Here is a 25,246-nt window from a genome sequence, read left to right as displayed (position 1 = left end):
CAGCATCACTTGGCATCAGGGAAATCCAAATCCAAACCTCAATGAGATACCACCTCACACCAGTCAGAATGGCTAAAATTAACAAGTCAGGAAACAACAGATGTTGGCGGGGATGCGGAGAAACGGGAACCCTCCTACACTGTTGGTGGGAATGCAAGCTGGTGCAACCACTCTGGAAAACAGTATGGAGGTTCCTCAAAAAGTTGAAAATAGAGCTACCATACAATCCAGCAATTGCACTACTGGGTATTTACCCCAAAGATACAAATGTGGGGATCCAGAGGGGTACGTGCACCCTGATGTTTATAGCAGCAATGTCCACAATAGCCAAACTGTGGAAAGAGCTAAGATGTCCATCGACAGATGAATGGATAAAGAAGATGTGGTGTGTGTGTATACACACACACACACACACACACACACACACAATGGAATATTATGCAGCCATCAAAAGGAATGAGATCTTGCCATTTGCAACGACATGGATGGAACTGGAGGGTGTTATGCTGAGTGAAGTAAGTCAATAAGAGAAAGACATGTATCATATGACCTCACTGATATGAGGAATTCTTAATCTCAGGAAACAAACTGAGGGTTGCTAGAGTGGGGGGTGGGGTGGGAGGGATGGGGTGGCTGGGTGATAGACATTGGGGAGGGTATGTGCTATGGTGAGCGCTGTGAATTGTGCAAGACTGTTGAATCACAGATCTGTACCTCTGAAACAAATGATGCAATATATGTTAAGAAAAAATAAAAAAGAAGATAGTAGGAGGGGAAGAATGAAGGGGGGGAATCGGAGGGGGAGACGAACCATGAGAGACGATGGACTCTGAAAAACAAACTGAGGGTTCTAGAGGGGAGGGAGGTGGGAAAATGGGTTAGCCTGGTGATGGGTATTAAAGAGGGCATGTACTGAATGGAGCACTGGGTGTTATGCACAAACAATGAATCATAGAACACTACATCAAAAACTAATGATGTAGGGGCGCCTGGGTGGCTCAGTTGGTTAAGCGACTGCCTTCGGCTCAGGTCATGATCCCGGAGTCCCGGGATCGAGTCCCGCGTCGGGCTCCCTGCTCGGCAGGGAGTCTGCTTCTCCCTCTGACCCTCCCTCCCTCTCATGCTCTCTGTCTCTCATTCTCTCTGTCTCAAATAAATAAATCTTAAAAAAAAAAAAAAGATAAATTAAAATCTTAAAAAAAAAAACTAATGATGTAATGTATGGTGATTAACATAATAAAAAAATTTTTTTAAAAACCTAGTACATAATCATTTATATTATCAGATACACAGTTATATACACATGCAAGCACACACTCAGACTTCTGAAGCCTTCCAAAAATAGATTTGGGGGGGGGCAAACACTCATGGGACATTTCTTAAAATATAAAAGCAACATAGGCACATGGAAAAAAAATTTCATTACAAAAATATAAATTTCTCCCTCCCACACCAGTCCCAATATTCAGAGGTGACTTTTTAAAAAACTGTTTTTAACGAAATTTTTGAATAGGCAATACAAATAGGCTACCTCACTTTGTTTATTATCTTTCTAGAGGCTATATGTCTACACTAACAAATGAAGTATACAAACTTGGTTCCTCCCTTCTTATTCAAAAAAATAACATTATACAGTCTGTCCTGCATTGCTTTCTTTTCTCTTAATACAGGCTGGAATATTCCAAATCAATATAAAATAGATTCTTAACTTCTTTTTTCCTTTGCTAAGTCCTTTCTGTCAAACAGGTGCAGAGTATTCTATTATGTACTATATTTCAAAAAATTCTTTATTGACTTTGCCATGAAAGATGAAGAATTTATTTATTAAAATTTTATTTATTTGACAGAGACAGAGAAAGCACAAGCAGGGGGAGCAGGTCAGGGAGAAGCAAGATCCCCACTAAGTAGAGAACAAGACTCGGGGCTCGATCCCAGGACCCTGGGATCATGACCTGAGCCAAAGGCAGATGCTTAACCAACGGAGCCACCCATGAGCCCTGAGAGATGAAGAATTTAGTTCACTGGCTCCACAGCGTCCCCTTCTTCCTGATATATTATCTTTTTTATTTTAAATTCTTCAAATAGTTATCTTACCAAAAATACACAATTTTAAAATTCTTTCAACCATGTGTGATTCCTCACTATGTAAAATAAAAAATATATCTTTACATTTAGCTCCTTTTCCCAACATGACAGCTAAACAATAACTTTTACATCAGTACTCTTTATAATATTTACCTTTACCTTCTATCTGTAATCCTATAACAGAGCCACAAAACTCATGCCACAAGGATCTGGGGCAAGTAAAAAATAAACAGGTGAAGCAGGCTTGGGATAAGATAAAAGTGGCATAGATAGAATAAAAGTTTTCTCTCTCTCCAAGTTTTGTTATTAGCTGCGAACACTGAATTAGTGAATGCTGCTAAATCATCGCCTCAGGGAAATACAGTTAGGGTCCTGCAAGCTTTGCATCACATTTTTTGTTAACCAATTAATATATAACCTTGTTCTGTATAAAAGTGTGTTTGTTTTAAGATGCCTTATTTAATATCTATTGTTGACTCATTCACACTGAATTCATAGCCAATAGCACTATAACTCATGACTGAACAAAGCTTATAGAACACACATTTTCTCCCTAAGGCACCTCACAGCCTTCTTGTGCTCAGAACACTAGACAGCACCTCAGCACTACTAACCTTGGGGGCCATGTTAAAGAGCAAAATCACCAATAAAAATCACAAAAAAGTGAAAAACATGGCACTAAGTAAACTGTGAAAAGAACACTTGTTTAAACTAGGAGAGCTGAGACACACAGGCAGAATGTTGCTTTATTCAGCCTCCGACGACTCAAATTTTTCAACACTGTACATGCACAGGCCCTTGAATGACCAGCAAAAGCAATCTGAGTATTGATTTTGAGGTTACAAATAAATCTGAGCATGTAGGTGAATTTGCAATTACAGAATCCCTGAATAAAGAGGACTGACTATTGTCAGGTATTTGATAGGTATTCATGTATGTATACCTATCAAATCAACCCTATAAATTATATTGTGCAAATAGTAAATCTTGTATAGCCTGCTGTTTTATATATATTTAAACAGACAAAATTTAAAATAATTATATTAAAAGCCCTCATTATAACTGCATTTTAATAAATTCACCATGTATTTTTAGACCTGCTTGATCTATAAAAATTTATAATTGTCATATATTCCTTACAGATGATTAGTCCTTAAAAAATATCTCTTTATACCATTCTGGCTTTTGTTTCTGAAGAATGGTTTATTTGATATTCATTCTTGCATTCAAAAATATTTATTTTGGGCCTTACTACTATTGCAGGTGCTAGAAATATAGCAATAAAAAAAAAAAAAGACAACTCCACGGGCCCATGGAACTTACATTGTACAAGAAAGGAAAGAGACAAAAAACAAACATAAATATTTAGTATTATGTAAGGAACCAATTAAGTACTTTTAAAGAAATTAAAGAGTTAAGGTAGAGTGATATAGCTATCTTCTTACATAGAGTGGACAGGGAAAGCCTCTTTGAAGAGGTAATACTTGAGCAAACATTTGAAGTATGTTTGAAGTAAGTTACAAAACAATGTGGGTGTAGTGGGACAGTTGTTAGTGGAACAGGGTAGTTAGTCTAAAGTTAGGTCAGAAGGTTTTCATGATGAAGACATTGAACTGTATTTTAAATGTGATGGGAAGTCTTTGGAAGGTTCTGAGTTAGGGAGAAACTGACCTCAAATTTATATTTAATTCTACTTTCTTCTTCTCTATGATCACCTGAAATATTTTCTTTCCAGTTATTTCCAATCTGTGTCATTTTGGGGAGATGTTTTTTGTCAACAGCCTATAGATGGATTCTCATTTGTTGTGATAATATATACTTGACTTTATTCCTTCCATATTATATTAATAGTTAAAATTAGAATTGTTTCTTCTTTCTCTCTACCTCACTTTTACTGGATTAAGTTTCTTTTTATTCCTCCTTCTACACGCTGTCACAGTAATTTAGAAGTTCTGTTTACAGTATCTCTGTTGCCTGTGCTTATTACTTTACTTTTAAGCAAACATAACATACTTCCTTATAGGTAATCAATTTTTTACTCTATACTCCTAGATGATTTTCTTACCTTTCTCCCATTCCTCCTCTCCCAGAGCACCTTCACTATCAGAAATTTAATCCTTGTGCTTTAAGTTCCACATTACAAACTCCTGGTTCCCCATTATTAAAATATGCTTACACAATAATACAGCATTTCACAGGCACATTATTACCACCAGTTTAGATAAAACCATTATAACAGTCATTGCTCAACACTATCTTACATTCTGTAGCTCATCTGTATTTTTAAATTTAAATGAAGGGGCGCCTGGGTGGCTCAGTTGGTTAAGTGACTGCCTTCGGCTCAGGTCATGATCCTGGAGTCCCAGGATCGAGTCCCGCATCGGGCTCCCTGCTCGGCAGGGAGTCTGCTTCTCCCTCTGACCCTCCTCCCTCTCATGCTCTCTGTCTCTCATTCTCTCTCTCTCAGATAAATAAATTAAAAAAAAAAATCTTTAAAAAAAAAAAACATTATTTAAATTTAAATGAGTATTTTAAAAATACAAGCTTATCCAAAAAGAACAGTAAACCAAAATTAATTCATCATCCAACATATAGTCTATACTCAAATTTCCTGAAATATCTCAAAAACATCCTTTATAACCATTTTTCTCCGAATCCAGGAGCAAATTAGGATTCATAGATTCAATTTGGCTATGTCTCTTTTGTCTCAACCAATCTACAAAAGTCCCTCTGCCTCCCTTTGTTCTTCATGGCACTGAACACTTTGAAGAAAGAGTCCAGGCCAGTTGTCCAGAAGGATGATGCAGGAGTATTTTCTCATGACTAAATTCAAATCAAACATTTCCACCATGGGGGAAAAAAAAAACAGCATTTCCACCATGAAAACTATAGGTGATCTGTGTTCCTCTTGTTGCATCACCTCAGAATGCGCCTAATGTCAGACTGTCTGTGCCACTGCCAATAAAAAATGAGTGTCCTGGGGCGCCTGGGTGGCTCAGTCGTTGAGCGTCTGCCTTCGGCTCAGGTCATGATCCCAGGGTCCTGGGATCGAGCCCCGCATCGGGCTCCCTGCTCTGCGGGAACCCTGCTTCTCCCTCTCCCACTCCCCCTGCTTGTGTTCCCTCTCTCGCTGTGTCTCTCTCTCTGTCAAATAAATAAATAAAATCTTTAAAAAAAAAAAAAAATGAGTGTCCTTATTATGGTAGTGAAAAACAAATCTCTCCATTTTAAATACCCATTTTCTCTTTTGTAATAAATAACTCATCTACAGGGTGAAAATCTGAGACCTTGAAAATATACTGGCCTCTAAAACATTTTACTAAATGATTTTAACAACCACTGATGATCCCTGCCTTAATTAATAATTATGCTGGGCAATACTGAATGTTCATTTCCTCATTCTACATCCTTTCTACGTTAGCTGACATTCTTCCAAGAGACTACCACATAACAACAAGCATACCTAGCTTGGTTCTTAAGTACCATTCCCCACTAAAATGAAGCAGGGCTCCTTGGAGAAAAATCTGTTCACATTCATTGCAGAGATCACAGTGATACTAGAGAGAGATGGTAGGGATGTGTCTATACATGAGCACAAAAATTCACAAAAATGTTTACATCTCTTAAATCTAAATAAAGAGTATGCAAGTATTCTTTGTACAGTATTTTCAATTTTCTATAGGCATACTATTTTTTAAAAGTAAAAAGTTGTTTGAAAAAATTGGGGGGAGGAGTGGGAAATCCTGCAGAAATGTGTAAGTATCAGTTTGAGTATATATATACAATTAATATAAATATATAAATGAGTATAGAGTATCATCCTAATACTAAAAATAAAATATGTAACTTTAAAACATCAGGAAAAACTCCACTTGTCCAATGGAAAGCAAGGGGTAGAAGGGAATAAAAGTGAAATATAACTAGAAGACATTAGACAATAGATAGCACAGCAAGTCAGAAAATAACAATAATTACAAAAAATGTAATGGACTAGACCCACCTTTTAAGAGATAAAAACACTAATATTCTGTCAAAAAAGACATGTGGCCTACAAGAAATACAATTAAAACAAAATGAGTAAAAATAATAGAAAAACATATACCCATATATTTAAGACAAATAGGAATGAAAAGAAAGCCAATGATACTAATCTTAAGATTTGAAAAAAACAAGTATTAAATGAAAAAATAATTACATGGTTATAAAAAGAACAAAATAAGATGTATGTATGTAAAAATATGGCCTCAAAATGTATCAAGCAAATATTGATAACTACAAGCTGAAATACATAAATCAATAATCACAGCCAATGATTTCTTAAATGAACTGAAGCACAGCTGACACGCAATGTTACATCAGTTTCAGGTGTACAACATAGTGACTGGACAACTCTATACGTTATGCTATGGTCATAAGTGTAGCTGCCATCTGTCATCATACAATGCTGTTATAATACCACTGATGTTTCATATTATTGCCTATATAGCTGAAGATTTTAATACGCCACTCAGAAAAAGGTCAAGCTGACAATACAAGGAAATATTTAAGATCTGAACAAATAAAATTAAGAGCTATTAGATATGATATGTTTATAAAACAGGGCACATTTCAGGAATTAATGTCATACAAACTATATTTTCAAAATGTAATGCAATAAATTAGAAATCCATAACAAAATAATAGCTCAAAATATCCCAATTAATAACCCTTGTCTTAAAAAGGAAATAAAGGTGGGGTGCCCTCCTGGCTCAGTCAATGGAACAAGTAACTGCTGATCTCAGAGTTGTGGAGTTTGAGCTCCACACTGGGTATAGAGCTTACATAAAAAAAAAAAGTGGAGTAAGTACTGTAGTGTGTAGTTTTTTGGGTCTGACTTCTTTTAGCATAATCCATTCATCTGAGATGCATCCATGTTGTTACATATTATCAATAGTCTCTTACTTTTTATTGCTAAATAGTATTTCATTGTATAAATATATATACCACACTTCTTTTCAATACATTTCTCTTAGATGAGGAACAGTTGAGTTGTATCCAATATTCTGAAAATTACAAATTAAGCTTCTCCTTCCTTTTAGATTTGACAATTGTTTATGTGGTGTAAATTATCGCTCAAAACATAGAATATTTCCATTTCTGAAGATCATGACCAATATAAAAAAATATATATATGTGAGGTGTAAGAAATAAAACGGTCATTTTTGGAAGATAATTATTGGTTAGAGAAGCCTAAAGAATCAACGAACTGTTACAACCAAAAAAAAAAAAAAAAAAAAAAAAGGACCAACAGCAAGACCACTGCATATAAGACCAAATGATAAAAATCAAACACCTCCTAGGTCCACAATAACCAACTAGAAAATAAAAAAAAATACTTTAGCCACAAAAACTAAAGTATTCAGAAATTAGCCAAAAGAATTAATAAAAACTAGCCAAAAATTCTTAAGATCTCTATAGGGAGAACTGAATAAATGGAGACACGTTTCATGTATTTGGATGGGACAACCTAATCTTATAAAGATTTTAACTACTCCTCAATTAATCTATAAATGCAATGCATTCAAAATAAGAATTCTATTTGATAATCTTTTAAGGAAAAAGACACAAATAAGCTATTACAGAAGAATCCCCAAATGCTAACAAGCAAATGAAGGGATACTCAAATTTTAAATGAGGGAATAAAGAACCATAAAAAAACTAAGTCAGCTTTACTGAGTCAACTTTATAAAAGAAGATTAAAGAAGAGACTTGCTCTACCATATAAAAAAGATATATCAAAAATACAACAGTATTTTTTTAAAATGTGATACTGGGACAAGAATACAGACCAGTGGAACGTAAGAGAAATTTCAGACAGATCCATATATATACATGGCAAATTAATATATGATAAAGGTAGCATCACCGATCAGTGGAAAAATATGGATGATTTAAAAAGCACTGTGGAGAGGGGCGCCTGGGTGGCTCAGTCAGTTAAGTGTCCAACTCTTGATTTCAGCTCAGATCATGATCTCAGGGTCTTGTAATCAAGCCTGTGGCAGGCTCCACACGCAGGGAATCTGCTTGAGATTCTCTCTCTCCCCCTGCCCCCACCCCTCTCTCTAAAATAAATAAATAAATCTTTTAAAAAATGTTTTAAAAAAAGCAGCACTGTGGAGAAAACTGGTTCAGATGGAGAAAAGTAAAACTGGATCCCTATCAATACTATATAAAAGGTGGGGCCTAAAGGGCAAATATGATAGTAAAACTATAAAATTAACAGAAAAATCTGCAGAATATCTTTGTGGCCCAGGGGTGAGGAACAAGTATTTAATTCTCAGAATACCTCAGGGTCCACTGAACCCAATTTTAATGTTTGAGCTTCTTTTCCAAGTAGTTCTACCTATTTGTAAAGATTGGTATTTGTCACAAGGTGGGGGGGGTGGCACCTGGGTAGCTCAGTCGGTTAGGTTCCGACTCTTGATTTCAGCTCAAGTCATGATCTCAGGGTCGTGAGATCAAGCCCCAAGTCAGGCTCATGCTTGGCGTGGAGGCTGCTTAAGATTCTCCTTCTCAACCCCCCCACCCCCCATTCATGCTCTCTCTCTAAAAGATTAGTATTTGGGGACTTTTATTCTTTCTTAGAGAACATCCAAAGAATAAAAATAAGATTTATTTTTAATGGAATAAAATGCATTCTATCTTATAATTAATCACCAGACATCCAAAAGACCCTTTCACAAATTTAAATTACATTATGGGATTTTACTGATCTTATTTTTCCTATATTTTGTTATTACATCATCCTAGGAATTACTTCATTACTCATCATCGTTCATCAATTATTCCCAACTATGCTAAAACAAACAAAAACCACTAAAAAAAAAATAGAAGAATGAGGATATGACAGGCAGAATAATGTCCTCCAGTGACACTCACATCCTAATCCCCAGAACCTGTGAATGTTACAGGACTTTGCACATGTAAGGGGGTAAGGACTTTGAACTGGGGGAATTATACCAAATTATCCAGATGGGCATGAGCCAATCTAATCGCAAGTACTTACAAGTGATGAACCTTTCTAGATTGTGGTCAGAGGGAGATGTGACTTCCAAAGAACAGTAAGAGAGTTGCATCATTGCTGGCTTTGAAGATGGAGGAAAGAGACTACCAGCCAAGAAATGCGGTCAGCCTCTAGAAGCTAGAAAAAGGCAAGGAAAAGGTGCCCCCCACTTCCCACCACTGGAGCCTCCAAGAAAGAAATCAAGTTCTGCACACACATTGATTTTAGCCCAATGAGACCAATGTCAGACTTCTGACCCTCAGAACTATAAGAAAATAAATGTCTTGTTTTAAGCAACTCTGCAGTAGTTTTTTATGGTAGAAAGAGAAAAATAATGCAGATTTAATGACCTAAAAGAGTGATGCAATAGTGAAATAAGTGATTATCTCTCAAGTTATCTTCTTGTCTTGCCCAAAGTACTGCATCATCCTTCAAGAATGTATAAAAGACTAGAGTAGGGGTGCCTGGGTGGCTCAATCAGTTAAGTATGGACTCTTGACTTTGGCTCAGGTCATGATCTCAGGGTGGTGAGATCAAGCTCCATGCTCAGCACAGAGCCCGCTTGGGATTCTCTCTCCCTGTGCCCCACCCACTGCTTGCTCTCTGGTGCTCTCTCTCTCTCTCATAATTTTTTTTTAAAGATTTTATTTATTTATTTGACAGAGAGAGAGATAGCGAGAGCAGGAACACAAGCGGGGGAGTGGGAGAGGGAGAAGCAGACTTCCCACCGAGCAGGGAGCCCGGTGCGGGGCTCGATCCCAGGATTCTGGGATCATGACCTGAGCCGACAGCAGCCGCTTAACCGACTGAGCCACCCAGGCGCCCCACATAAATAAATCCTCAAAAGAAAAAGGAAAAGGATCTATTTGACCCAGATGGTTCATAGTGACGGCTGTTTTTCTAAGTATACCAAGAGCTATCCAAAATTTCAGAGTTACAGACTATAAGTTAAAAAAAATTGGTGACTTTGATTACAACAAAATTAAAGAGTCCTCTACAATAATCCTATACGATAATGGATATCATGAACAAAGGTGATAGACATGACAAAATGGGAAAAGTTATTTGCACTGTATACAGCCAACATGGAATTGATATGTAAATATACATGGAATATGGGAAAATCAGTTTGAAAAAGAAAGTAATCCTGATAGAAAAATAGGAAAAGCATTGTAACAATTTATAAGAGACTCCCAAAAAGCTAACAAGCACATGAAGAAATGCTCAAAATAATTGGTGGTACAAGGAAAAAAAAAAAAGAGGGATACTATTTTACACGTTAATGAGAAATCCAGATGATGCCAAGTGTTTCTGGGATGTAGGGATACATAAATGATCATGCATTCTGTTAAAAGTATGGGTTAGTCCTGTACAACTGTTCTGAATAGCAATCTTATACTATTCATTCAATTTAACTCTATATATACCCTATAACCCAGCAATTCTGCACCTAAGAATGTAACCTAAACAAATGCTCACAGAGGTCCATAAGAGAAAAAGTACATGAAATCCACTACAGTGTGAGGTAATGGGGAGCTGAAGACAACCTGAGGTCTATCACTGGAAAGCCTAAGAGATATGCAGCAGTTGTACAAATAGGAACATAAACAGATAGGAACAAGGGTGACAAAGGCAAGGAAGAGAAAAAATTATATAATGGGAGAAGAGCAGTTCAATCTACTCAATTAATTCTTACTCCTGAAACCGATTATGCTGTATTAGAACATCATGCCCCTGAAGTATGTTATGCTGTATTAAAAATCAGGTTTGTAAATACTGAATTTTTCCCTATACATTACAAAAATTACAGTAAGTGGTAATTTGATATTAAACACATATGTAGGATTCTTTTACAAAGTATGTTCCGGATCATTTAATACAATGAAAGAATGTCAAATAAAGATTATAATTTTACTCACTTTTGCTCCAACACTGCAACTGCCAGTGCTTCCAGTGCTCCCACTTGCAACTCCTGTAAACCTAGCTTCCAATAATTCTTGCCTTCTTGGATCCAGACTATGAAGCTCATCCATTGCACCTATTAATAATAGAAAAGGAAAATAAAACACAAATATATATCTTCATATACACACAAACACAAAATACATAGATGTGGTTAGTTGAGATATCAATATAAACCTAATGAATGCATTCTATAAACAGATTAAGAGATGTTAAAATTTTTATCATGTCCTTCACTCATTTATCAAAACAACCAACAGTGAATTTCCAACACTTCCAACTGTAATCCACAGTAAGAAATATATTTTCCACCCAATTCAGTACAAAGACACATACACACATGTATTAAAAAATTCCACAAATACTTCTTACTGCATGCAGTGCACGCCAATATTTTCTAGTCTATTTTGTCCATCAGAAAAGAAAAACACTGGTTGTGAGCTATTTAATTGATTTCATGTGCCATTAATGGACCATGGATCCACAGTTTGAAAAACACTACTCTCACAGTATAATCTTAGCTTATGCAGAATTCTGACACTAAGTGACATTAGTAGTTATTTTGTTTATTTATACCTTATCTGACTATATTTTAAACTGGGAAAGATTTTTTTATGACTGTCACATCCCAAAGATTTTTGGTACGTTTGATAGTTTTCAGTTTCTATCAGGTGAATGAAAAATATGCATATATCAAACAGATCACTGAGGTAACAGCTATCACTGGAGAATCACTCCAATCACTGGAGAATCACTCCAATCACTGGAGAATTAAAGGGGAAAAATTAGCATCCTCATGTAATTGCTACTATGCAGACTAAAGCACCACAAATTCTAGCTAAAGTTCAATTTTAAACTTTTTTTCATGTCTGCCAACTCTCTACTGATAAAAAACCTTAGAACTGACATAAATGAGTGGTTCTCGAAAGGAATAAGGAGCAATCCCAAATCACATGTGGACACTTTCAAACTAAACTAACTAGACCCCTTCCACATACTCTGACACTCCTCTATCTTAAAGTTTAACAGTTATTCCTATAGATTTTATCTTTTAAAATTGCTTTCATTACCTTTCATTGTTATCTGGACAGAGGACTGAATGGATAATGGTCATCCTGCCATGTTTACTTCCATATATCTATAACTGAATATATATTTTCTGCCCACTCCTCTTTCTTCCATCTCAAAGAGGTAACTACCTTTAAAAAGCTGAAGGCTTCAATTTTTGCTTTTGATCCCATTCCTTCCTGACATCCAAGGGATCTTGCATTTGCATGTATAGACCTAAAACTATAGGACTCTTAGAAGAAAACATAGGGTAAAGCATCATGATCTTGGAGGAGTTGGCAATGATTTCTTAGATATCAAACTGGGAAAAAAATGCAAGATCCCGTGCAGAATACATAAATAAATCCTACAATTCAACAAAAAAACCTCAAACAACCCAATTTAAAACGTGGGCGGGGGAGAAGGACCTGGGTGGCTCAGTCAGTTAAGCGTCTGCCTTTGGCTCAGGTCATGATCTCGGGGTCCTGGGATTGAGTCCCACATTGGGCTCCCTGCTCAGCAGGAAGCCTGCTTCTCCCTCTCCCCTCCCTCTGCTGCTCCCCCTGCTTGTGCTCTCTCGCTCTGTCAAATAAACAAACAAACAAACAAACAAATAAATAAATAAATAAAATCTTTTAAAAAAATGGGAGGGGGTGGCACAGTCAGTTGAGTGTCCATCTGACTCTTGATTTCGGCTCAGGTCATCATCTCAGGGTCATAGGATTGAACCCCATATTGGGCTCTGCGCCCCGTGTTTGGCTCTGCACTCAGCACAGAGTCTGCTTGAGATTATCTCTCTCCCTCTCCCTCTGCCCCTCCACCTGCTGTCTCTCTAAAATAAAACTAAACTTAAAAAATCTTTAAAAAATAGATGGGCAGAGGACATGAACAGACATTTCTCCAAAAATATGTAACTGGCCAATACTTAAATGAAAAGAGGTTCAATATCAATCATTAGGGAAATGCAAATCAAAACCCACAATGACATGCCACTTCACACCCATTAGGATGGCTACTATAATAGAACCAAAAATAGTAAGTGTTCGTAAGGATGTGGAGAAATTTGAACCTTTGTGCATGGCTAGTGGGAATGTAAACTGGTGCAACCATTGGGGAAGACCATATGGCAGTTCCTTAAAAAATTAAACATAGAATTACATATGATCCAGAAAGTCCACTTCTGAGTATATACCCAACAGAAATGAAAGCAAGGACTAGAATAGATCTTTATACACCATGTTCATACCAGCATTATTCACAACAGCCAAAAGGTAGAAGCAACCTAAGTGTCCATCGATGAATGAATGGATTAACAAAATGTGGTCTATGCATAAAATGGAATATTACTCAACATTAAAAACAAAGGAAATTTTGACACAGGTTACAATATAGATGAACTTTGAAGACATTATGCTAAGTGTGAAATAAGCCAAACACAAAAGGACAAAAATTGTACAATTCCACTTATATGAGATTCCTAATAGTCAAATTCAGAGACAGAAAGTAGATGATGGCTGACAGAGACAGAGGGGCATGGTGGAATGAGAAGTTAGTGTTTAATGGGTACAGAGTTTCAATGGGGAAGATACAAAAGTTCTGGAGATGGATGGTGGTGATGATAGTACAATAATGTGAATATACTTAATGGCACTGAACTGTACACCTAAAAATAGTTAAAATGGTAAATGTTGTATTATGTACACTTTACCACAATGCTTACAAACAATTTTTAAAAAATAATTAAATTGAACTTCATCAAAATTTTAACTTTGCTAGTTCAAAAGACATGGTTGTAAAAATGAAAAACAAGAGACAGAAAATATTTATAAAACATTTATGTGCTATATACTATTTCTACTCTTTGGCTTGGTAACTGGTTGATGGGATGGCCCACTGAAATTTAGCAGAGAAGATGAGGACCTAAGTCCCCACTTTGACCTGAACCAACTAATAATGTAGTATTTTGTTTAACCCTGTTTTTGTTTCTTAGATATACAGCTTCCTCTAGGACTTCAACCCTCCCCCATGAGGTCCTAGAGGAAGCTAAACGATAGAGGAAAAACAAACAATTGGTTTCTAACCAAAACTCCTACGAGTCCCAACCTCTAACACCTTCTAACAAGTTTTTACAACTTTTTAATAGCAATGTATGCAAGAACCCCTGGTATAATTCTTGGCAAATAAGAGATGCTTAACAAATATTAGCATACTTGTCTATTTTTTTTAAAGATTTTATTTGTCTATTAGAGAGAGAGACAGCACAAGCCGGGGGGGGGGGGGGGGAGTGGCAGGCAGAGGAAGAGGGAGAAGTAGGCTCCCCACTGAGCAGGGAACTCAACATGGGGCTCGATCCCAGGACCCTGAGATCATGAACTGAGCTGAAGGCAGACACTTAACTGACTGAGCCATCCCGGCGGCCCTAGGATACTTGTCTAAATAAAAATGGAACCTTGAATACTAGAGCCTGCCTCCCAAAATGCAGTCCATTGACCAGCAGCATCTGTTATCACCTCAGATGCTTGTAAGAAATGCAAAATCTTGGGTCCTACCCCTAGACCTAGCAAATCAGAATCTGCATTTTAATAAGATCTTCAGGCAATTATTACGTGCATTCATGTCTGAGAAGCACTGCTATAGAATCTGGGTCCTCAAACTTTTCCTGAAAAGGGCCCAATTGTATTTCAGTCTTTGCAGGCCAAGGACAAAAACATATAGATACTTACATAATGAGAGAGAAAAACTTCCTATAAACTTTCTGTTGACAAAATTCAAGATATAATAAGTATATTTTATAATATTATAAAATATAAGTCTGCTAATTAAAAAATGGAATTGGGGTAACACTTAATTTTAGTTTCCTATCATCAAAATCTTGCAAATATTCAACTGATTATGTTGATCAGCTTTTATGTATTTATCTTTGAAATGTCTTTTCTGACAGATAGGTACTGCTAAATACTGGTATTGACCCACAAGTACATGATTTTAATGAGTATATTCATTACTTTGAAGGCAGCTATAGAAGTCTCTTAGATTCTTTTGATATTTGCTTTTCAATATGTCACTACACTGCAGAATAATCACTTCCAATTGGAAGTTAGGTAGAAGTTCCTCAAGTGCATAATTAAATGGATTTTGAGATATGGAAACTTTCTTTGCACTTGCATCAATGTCTGAAAATTGTTGCTGGAACTGTAGTTTGATGGTGGAAAATATATTCATGCAAATTCATATGGGAATGAAGATCTCACTTTGACAGAAGAAATGTGTAAAGCAGCTGGATGTTACTTGTGATTCAAACATCAGTTGTCACTGAAATGACTTAACTGCAGCTAAAGTTCACATGTAAGCACTATTTTGCCTCATAATTTTATGTTAGATTCATTCAAAAATATTTCTAAATCTTCAGAAAAAGCTAATTTCCAAAGCCAATCAGTATTTGACAATAGTGGTTGAAGGCCATCCTGCTTCATTCAGAAAAATTTCATTATCAGTCCTAAGCTCAAAAAATTGTAAAACAATTTTACTACTAAAGCCAGTCAAGATATCCAGCTTCTATGGCCAACAAAAATTCACGCAGCTGATGCTAATTAAAACCATGAGAGCAAATGAAGACCACCACTGACAATACTGATTCAGTAACACATGATAAATTCAAATATTTTCTGCAAAGTACCTACTGATGAATAACACAACAAATAACCATAGCTTTGAACACCTCACATTTTTATAAGCTTTGTAAAGTTATCCAACTAAGTCTTTTTCTGTTCCACACATATTTTTACCACCATCAGTTTTAACACATCTTATCAGATTTCACTTCAGATTGTACTTAGTGTTTTCTCAACTTTGAAGATATTCTTGTGTGTAGTTGTTCTCTACAGACGATTCATAGAGTTTAATTGTTCTGCCACTTCAAATCTGGCATTGACACCTTGAATAAACGACAACTGAATAGTATCAATAACATCTGTCAACTCAGCAAGAGCCAAGGAAAACCACTATAAATTACTTGCCTTGTTTTTTAATTGACTACTGATGTTGCTTCAAAGGTCCTTAACTCTTAAATCAACTGTTCTTGCCAAAAAATTTATAGTCTAAAACAAGTTTATTTTTTGTGGACACATTTTTTTTGCTGCAATCAAATACAATTTAATTAACTCACCAGCAGTAAATGGCTTTCCTTGCTTGGCTAACAAATGAGCCACTTGGAAACTTATTTTGGTGGCAGCCTCATTTTCAATTTTTATTTTTATGAAGAAATTATGCTGTGATAAGATATTCCATTTTAAATTGACTGTTACTTTAAGAAAATAGAATTGAGAATAGTGTGGTATATGCTTAGTCTAATAATGTCAACATAAATTCTTCTTTAACAGCTACAGTGTCACTGAATAAAAAAATGTTTTGCTAATTCAACAAAATAATATACACTCCACTGTGCCTTAAAAGCATGGCACTCAGAGTCCATTTTTCTTTTCTTGTTTTGACATGATAGATATGCACTGGTATAAAAAAATAAAACAAATATTGCAGGCTGGCAATACACATGGCACTCAAAACACTGTCAAGTTATAACAGCAGCACTGAAATTTGTAGTGCACCAAAAGCTGTATGAAGGGATAAGAATGTCACAACTACTCTGCTCTGCCATTACAATGCAGAAACAGCTGTGTTCCAATAAAACTTTATTTATGGGCACTAAAATTTGAATTTCACATATCATAAAGTATTATTCTTTCAATTTTTTAACCATACAAAAATAGGTACTTTGCTGACTCCTGCTGTAGCAAACACATTTCAAAGATTTTAATTTTTTATGGAATCAAACTGTCACTTCTGACACTTATCAGAAATTTGGTCCTTAATTACAAGAGGTGAGATTTTCTGAAGAATATGTAATTTCACTATAATCCACTAAATTCTTTATTATACAATATACTTTGGAAAAAGAAATTATAAAAGCCACTATAAAGACCATATCATCCTTAAAGAATACCCATCTCTAAATACAACCACCCGTCTCCCAATTATGCTACTATTCTTACTAAACTGCTCCATAAAATGTATTATAAACCCAAAATTTCACATAAAAAATATAATGAGATGTCACTACCCAAATTAGAGATCACATCCTATTCTTTTTTTTTTTTTTAATTTTATTTATTTATTTGACAGAGAGAGACAGCGAGAGAGGGAACACAAGCAGTGGGAGTGGGAGAGGGAGAAGCAGGCTTCCCGCCGAGCAAGGAGCCCAACACAGGGCTTGATCCCAGGACCCTGGGACCATGACCCAAACCGAAGGCAGACGCTTAACCAACTGAGCCACATCCTATTCTATAAAGAAAAAATTTAGGGAAACATAAATGAAGGCCACAGTTTTACCCATTAGAGAAGTATGTCATGGCCCCTTCTAATAAACATTTTCTCTCTCCCTCTCTTACACACACACACACACACACACACACACTCTCTCTCTCTCTCTCTCTCTCTCTCTCTCTCTCTCACTCACTCAATAGATGTTAGTTTTTATAAAACTAGCCTCCCAAGGTGACCGGTCTAAAAAAGATGCACGTATTTAGACATAGTATTAGCTCTGGTTAGTCAGCATTACTTTATAGTTTTATCACCTTTTTATGACAAGGAATCTATCTTTCATTATATCATTTTTTAATTACCTTAAGACTTCATCTTCCTTGGCAGATAGTCAAAACAAAATCACGATATCTAGAAAGCATGTTAATACCAGAAAGGTTAATACCAGTTACCAAAAAGTAAATGAGTTTGCTCACTTAGACCTTTCTAATAAATTCAACTGCTACTAAGCCATTGCCTTACATTTTTAAATTTAAAACTTCCTGAAGTCTGAAAATATTTTAACTCATTCCAGATTTTAATTGTTACTTTTTATATTTCATCTGATAAGCTGATTTATACAGAACAGTTAAGGTCTTTCTTCTATTAATACTTTTCACATTATACTTGATAAGGCAAAGAACTCTGATTAAAACACAAATACCATGATAAAGTTAGAAATTATTTCAACAAGATAAAATATTCCATTTAAATCACTCCTTTTCATTAGTTTTTTAATGCATTTCAAAGTATAGGAAACAAAAAGAATTTAAGAAGTCTACACTGTTCAACACTCCAGAATTATTTGACTCTTGTCTTGAAACATCCATTTTAACATGGTTAATAGAATATATCTATTTTCAAATACAGCATTTTGTATCATATATTTAGCAAACATAGCTATTACTTTTGCTGACTACATTACATTCTAACATTTATTCCACAGCTTGATTGCCAATTTAAAACCAAATATCCTAATTTTTTGGTACTTAAATGAACATGTTAAATGGAGCTATCACAAAAGTGGCCCAATTTCTTTCATAACCTTCCCCCCCCCATGAATCTAAAAAAAGATCTCCCACATTTTTTCCCTCATGATTTTAAATATTAGCATTTGGAAATTTAATCCATTTAGAATTTAATTGTATATAGCTATCTTTTTTTCCAAAGGAAAATGTCATAAAATTTCTCACAAATGCAACCTTTCCCACAGAAATACTTTTCTAGCCATCTATCATATTCCCACATAAATATGGGTCTGTTTCTGTACTTTATTCTGTTTCACTAAACTATCTGAGCTATACACATCTATCCATCTACCTACACATGTATGTATTGTATATATACATATATATATATATATATTTATATACCTACCCTCTTTTTCAGACACACACCCCAAATATTTCATCAAGAATGACTGAAAAGAGTAAGCATAGAAAGCCAGATTCCTGAATCTAGTATATACAATCAGTTATATAAGCCTGTGGTAAAGAAAAGACAGGTCTGATCTAGAACCACTCCAAGTCAGATTAATACCTCACCTTATCTTTAAGATACTTAGTCATTTTAAACACTTTTGTTATAATCCTTACAGCAAAGAATTCAGACATACTGAGACCAAATCATTCATATAAAAAAATAGCTTGCATCAGAGTAAAGCACAGAGTTTTGGTTTTTGCTTCTCTGCCCTGTCATGACCTTAGAGAATTAGTAATAATTTAATTTCATATTTTATTCTTATAAATAAAAAAGGTCTGACAGCTAATTTTTCTTTCATCAAAAATAAATACAGAAATAGGCAAGTTGTGTAAGCATGGCCAAGTTCCTTAGCCATGTTTCAGCTTCTTTATATATAAAACGGATAATAAAAGTATGTACCTTATAGTTGTTAGAATAAGGTAAGTGTATATGAAGAGTTTTAAACTAAACCTGTCACTTAGTATTCAATAAATGTGAGCATATATGTATGCTACAATACAAGTGCTCAATAAAGACTGGCATTTATTATGTACATAATATAAGCTCCCTTCTAGCTTTCTCCCTGTGGTTAGAATTTCCTGGTAGGTAAAATGGCATATACTTCAATGCCTTATTTTTTTCTGTTAATGTCAAAGTAATATAACTAACTCCTATTCCTCTACCTTCTTTAAGCTTATAATAATTTGCTATTTTTAGAATCAATTTCTCTCATATACACACATATATACATATACACACATATATGCATGTACATATACATACACACATATACACACATGTACATATGTGTATACATACATACATATATGTATGTATTTTTATAGTAGGCTACTTCTCTAACATCCTGTTCTCATCTTAAGGAAATTGAGATACTGAGAGATTAAATCATATTACCTATTGTTAGAACTGACATCCACTCAACTAAGCACCCCTTATCCCAAAAGAGCAGTCCAAAAGAAGAGTGTAAGAGTGTGTGTGTGTGTGTGACAGAGAGAGAAAATGAACACGCATGTGCTTATGCATGTAAAAAGCAATGTTTTCTAAGAAAGGTCCAAAATAGGAATTTGGTAAAACCTGGACTAGTTATTACTTTCTTTTTATTACTACGACGTCAACTGGTATCCTATCCCTAACCTAAGTACTAATTACTTAAGAATCTTTTTTAGTTCCATGCTTTTCCCCCATTATTAATGTAATAAATGCTGGTTGAAATAAATCATACAGAAATATAAAAATGAAAGCCCCAATACTCCCGTTTCCCAAAATCCCACTCCTCAGAGGTAATCATTTTGATATACCTTCAAAAGGACAGTGATGACTGACTGCCCTGCAGTACTTCTTTTTGGTCTGTTCTATCCTAATAGGGCAGGGTGAAAGAAGGACTCCAGAACAGTTACCTCGTACAGTCCATCTGCAGCAGGGAAGCAAACCTCTGACAAGGAAGTTGCATGTACTCTACATAAGAAGTCCAAGTTGAGCACTATCCACCTTTCAAAACACTATCTGAAACACTGTATTATAATAAACAAGGATAAAATATTCTAGATGTTTATACAGTGATTTCAACACAGGCATTATTTCACCAACATCATCTCTATCATATCTTAAAAAGACTCTTAAAATGGGTTTCTGTGGACACTTATTGTAGCAAAATAGCTTTACGGTTAAGAGCATAGGCTCTGCTGCCAGAATCCCAGTTCTGTCCTCATCCATAAAATCCTGGTAATAACAGAGCCTACTCCACAGGATTCTTATCCAAATTCAATGAGATGACACTGGCAAGCCCTTAGCAGGTTCCTGGAATATATAGCCTCCATAATTTTTACTTACTATTACTGAGTCCTAGAAAAATAAGCAACTTCCCCAAAATTGCATGCCAAGTAAGTGATGTGAGAACAGAAAGCAACAAAAGGATATTAACAAACAGTAGAGCATTCCAGTTCACTCATTTTCAATTTCACTAGCCTAAATCTTCAAACAAAGAAGAAAAAAATAAAATTTTTAAATTAATAAACCCAAAAGATTTCCAACAAAAAAACCACTCTGCTTAGGAACTCTACCTGCTCTAAATGCCCACACAGACATGTTCAACATAAATTATGCTGCTCAATGAAAATAAAAACAGTCTTTAACCATCATTCCCAACTCTAAATTACTGTACAACTCCAGAGAATGCCAAAAGTTTAGGTGCCAGGTACTATATAAATGAGTGCATAAACCCATTAAGATCATAACATTCCTCTAGAAAGATACATTTCCAAAGACCAAATCACCCAAGATACAAAATTTTTAAATTCTAGTAATATTTTCTATTACCTTCAACCTTAACAGAAATGCCAACATGTAACTTTAGTTTTTAAAATATTTATATATATAGTTTTATATTTACATATATATATATAATATATATATACATATATATATGTATTTAGAGGGGGGCAGTGAGATCCAATATCAAAGAGGAGGGGGAGAGAGGGAAAGAGAGAGAGAGAATCTTAAGCAGGCTCCATGCCCAGTGCAGAGCCCAATACAGGGCTTGATCTCACAACCCTGAGATCATGAGCTGAGCTGAAATCAAGAGTCAGATGCTTAACCAACTGAGCCACCCAGGCGCCCAACCAACTTGTAACTTTAGAAAAATATATAAGTAAATCAACTTTAACAAAGGATGAGAAATTGTGATTTTTAACAGGTTGAACCACATGAAGTTATATTCAAACATTTTAAATATATAAAATAGGTTCGTATGGTTCAAACTATTTACTTGATGACCAAATGGTCTAGAGTATAAGTCCTCTAGTATCTTTACAAATGATTATGACTGCCATTTTACAGAAATTCAATACAGAATACAGAACTCAAAGAAATTGTGGGTCACATCATTCTCATATATTTTTAATTTGTGTATTATCTCAAAGCTGCCAAAATGGAGTGATAAATGCAAAGCCTTATTAAGTTTATACCTTATAAGGTTGGCCCTCATAGTCTTCCAGACACTGTACATTTAAAAAGTCTGACTTATACCAAGTTTTCTTTCAATTATAGTAATTTTCTAACTTAACATTTCCCAGTGTCAAGTTATTTGTCTTATGAAGAAAAGGACATGTATCTTTATAATGACAAGAAATAAGCAATTTCACTTCTTCGCCTTTTTACCACTGGTCATAAACCCCAAACTGCCAACAATAAAGTAAAATGCAAAAATGCAAAAAATTAGAGCCTAAAAATCCCACTCATAGTCCTACTACACAAAGATAAACTAATGTCAACAACACTCAAGTTTTCTTCCAGTCTTTTTTCTGTTTACTCTTTTTTAAAGACCAATTTATTTATCAGGGGAAGTGGGGCATAGGGAGAAAATCTCAAGCAGACTCCCTGCTGAGCACAGAGTCTGACTCCCAGATCGTTCTCACCACCCTGAGATCATGACCGGAGCAGAAAACAAGAGTCAGATGCTTAACCGACTGAGTCACCCAGGCGCCCCATTTTTCTGCATACTTTTTATTCCTCGATTAACATTACACTTTTTATAGTAGCCCCTGGCATTCAAAGATGTTTCCACATTCATAATTTCAACCATTTGCAAAAGACCCTAAAAGTGATGACATAATAAAATTAATCATTCGCTGAAGTGCTGCTAAAATGAGAAACTTATATAACCTCCACCCATTCAATTCTCAGTCTGGGTTTGATTTTCCTTATAGGTAGTCATATATCCTGAAAGTCATATAGTTAACCCAACCCCCCACCAAAAAAACTATTTTGTTTTTGAAAAATCTTTCCCCCAAATAAACCTGATTAACAGTGTTAATGATGAAAGTGCCAGTGGCAGTTCTTTGCCATAAAAAAAACCTTCAGATAAATTATAAATGTAATTTATGTAAGTTTACTGCATATTAATGCTACTACTCTATACAGTATCCATGTTCTAATAAAACTGATTTAAGTTTCCTACAAGTAACTTAAACTTTTGTATTAAAACTGATGACTATCAAACTGTGTGATAGATATGTTAAGGTTCACTGCAATATTCACTCTACTTCAATAAATTAAAAAATGTTCCCATAACAAAAAGTTAACAACTTTTTATATTTTCCTACGTTTTGTGAGGGAATTTGTCTTAACGGCATTTGCAAATTTCAGAACTAAGAAAGCTGTCTGATAGCCATCACTGTCAAGATTCTACACTAATTACTATTTTGTATCTTATGTTCTTACAAAGCAATTTTCCACATTATGACATGTTTTCATGAACATTTCACAACTACCTAACATTCCATTAAATGGATGTACAGTAATGTATTTATTCCCCTACCATTGGCAATTCAAGTGGTTTCTAATTTCTTGCTATTAAAAACAGTGCTGCAACAAACATCATTCTACCTAAAATGCTCTGTTTGAAATTAGAATTATTTCCTTAGAACAATGACTCCCAAAGCCTGGTAGGAAAAATGTTATTTTTCCATATTTTTTATCTCTCCCAGATCCACCTCAGCAATCTCCATCCAGAGTCAAAAGGTAACTGTGCAGAAATGAGTCTACATAGCAAGTGTGAGGATGCTGTCTTTAGAAAGGCCTGTGGCAAGGAAATTCCCACCCTTCCCTAACTGATAAGGGTGGCTCACAGTGCCTAGACTGTTCGTGGAAACAATGTGGTTGGTATATGCTAGGAATAAGGTACTCCCAATTAAAACCTTGAATGTAGAGTCTCTAGTGAACTTCCCCAGACAGACACATTGCACACATGTTGCTGCATTTTCACTGGGGGAAGAGTATGTACTCTGTGTACCCCCTCTTGTGAGGGAGAGAGCATAAGGAAGCCTGCGTATGGATTCCTCCAGACTCTGCCTATGTTTTCCCCTTAAGATTCAGCTGTGTATCTTCACTATGTTGCTGCAATATACATCAAACATGAGTACAACTATATGCTGAGCCCACTAGCCTTTCTAGTTAATCTCTGAACATAGGGGTACGCCCTGGAGACACATTACACAGTATGTAAAGCTCATTCAGCCTACCTGACCACTCTAAAACAGGCTGAGAGAACATCTGGTCACTAGTGAGGCACCACGTTCATAGCCCTAGGTAAAAACTAGAGATTGCCCTGCTATTTGAGGTTATGGAGAACCCCAAGTAAAGTTAAATTTCACATAATTCGTTTCCCTGCCAAGACAGGCAAATGCTTTAATTCTAAAACTCCCTAGCAGACACAGCAATTCTGAGTCTGCAGCTTTATCAATGAGATGGCCTTTCTCCTCTCACTAGACTATAAACTCCAAAAGAGCAGGAATCGGGGGGGGGGGGGGTTATTTGTTCACTGAATATCAAGATGCCTAAAAGAATGCCCAACACATAGAAGACTCTCAATAAATATTTCTTGAATGAATAAATGGATATTCTCAGGCATCCCCAAATTTTCAAACTGAAGAAACTTGGTCTAAAAGACAACCAAATCTGTATTTCAGCTCTACTGCTTTAGTAACTCTCAGCCTCAGTTTCCTCAACTCCTTCTGGCATAAAACAGACACTTAATAACATGAACAGAACTTATTTAGAAAGCCAAGGAAGCTCAATAAGAAAATCAACATAATATAAAAAAATTAAGGGTGCCTGAGGGGTGTAGTCCATTAAAGCATCAGACTGTTGGTTTTGGCTCAGGTCTGATCTCAGGGTTGTGAGATCAAGCCCTGCATTGGGCTCCATGCTCAGCGGGGAGTCTGCTTAAGTTTCTCTCTCCCTCCTCCTCTGCCCCTCCCCGCTATCCCACGCACGCACGTGCTCTCTCTCTCTCTCTCGCTCTCTCTCTCGCATAAATAAATAAATAAATAGATAAAGCTTTAAAAACAATTAGTTCAATCAGGTAGAATATTAAGTACTGTTACTTGTAAAGTGTTACAGCGTCTGTATTTCTGCCTAATTATAGATTCCGGGGTGGATTCACGGACACCAGTTAGGCAGCCACTGTAGCGATCCAGTAAGAGAAGACACTAGCTTGAACTAGTACCACATAAGATCAGAAAGGTATCTAGGAGATGAAAAAACAAGAGGACTTGGTAGCAGACTAAATTTGAAAAGTAAAGGAAAGGGAAATGTTTCTGGTTTACACATGGATAATTGGTAGTAACAGTCACTAAAAAAGGAACTGGTTTGGGGAGATAGATCATGAGTTCCTATTTGAAGACCATGAACTTGGTGTGTTTTAGGGACAACAGTGAGTTTCTTCATGCAGGCCTCACTTATCCATTCATCTAACAATGAAGACTAAGGCTCACA

The 25,246-nt window shown here is 35.7% G+C and overlaps 1 protein-coding gene across 3 annotated transcripts in view; it reads right to left on the bottom strand.

The window, feature by feature from the left end:
- TLK1 (tousled like kinase 1) overlaps positions 1–25,246 on the bottom strand; it is a 157,209-nt gene that overhangs the window by 98,173 nt on the left and 33,790 nt on the right. Inside the window, exons 1-3 of one of the 3 annotated variants that reach the window (XM_035007794.1) lie at positions 20,371–21,357; positions 17,815–17,863; positions 11,047–11,165 (exon numbers count right to left, since the gene is read on the bottom strand). In XM_035007794.1, coding sequence (XP_034863685.1) covers positions 11,047–11,160 — 114 coding nt within the window. In that variant the 5' untranslated portion in view covers positions 11,161–11,165; positions 17,815–17,863; positions 20,371–21,357. Of the gene's footprint in view, positions 1–11,046; positions 11,166–17,814; positions 17,864–20,370; positions 21,358–25,246 lie in introns of those variants that run through there. The other 2 variants (XM_035007795.1, XM_035007793.1) reach the window with 2 other exon arrangements.

The sequence above is a fragment of the Mirounga leonina genome, unplaced genomic scaffold (assembly GCF_011800145.1).
Source record: "Mirounga leonina isolate KUSES-001 unplaced genomic scaffold, KU_Mleo_1.0 Mir_151, whole genome shotgun sequence".
NCBI classification, from domain to species: Eukaryota; Metazoa; Chordata; class Mammalia; order Carnivora; family Phocidae; genus Mirounga; species Mirounga leonina.
Note: the sequence above shows the minus strand (reverse complement) of the source record. Positions and strands in the feature narration are given on the sequence as shown.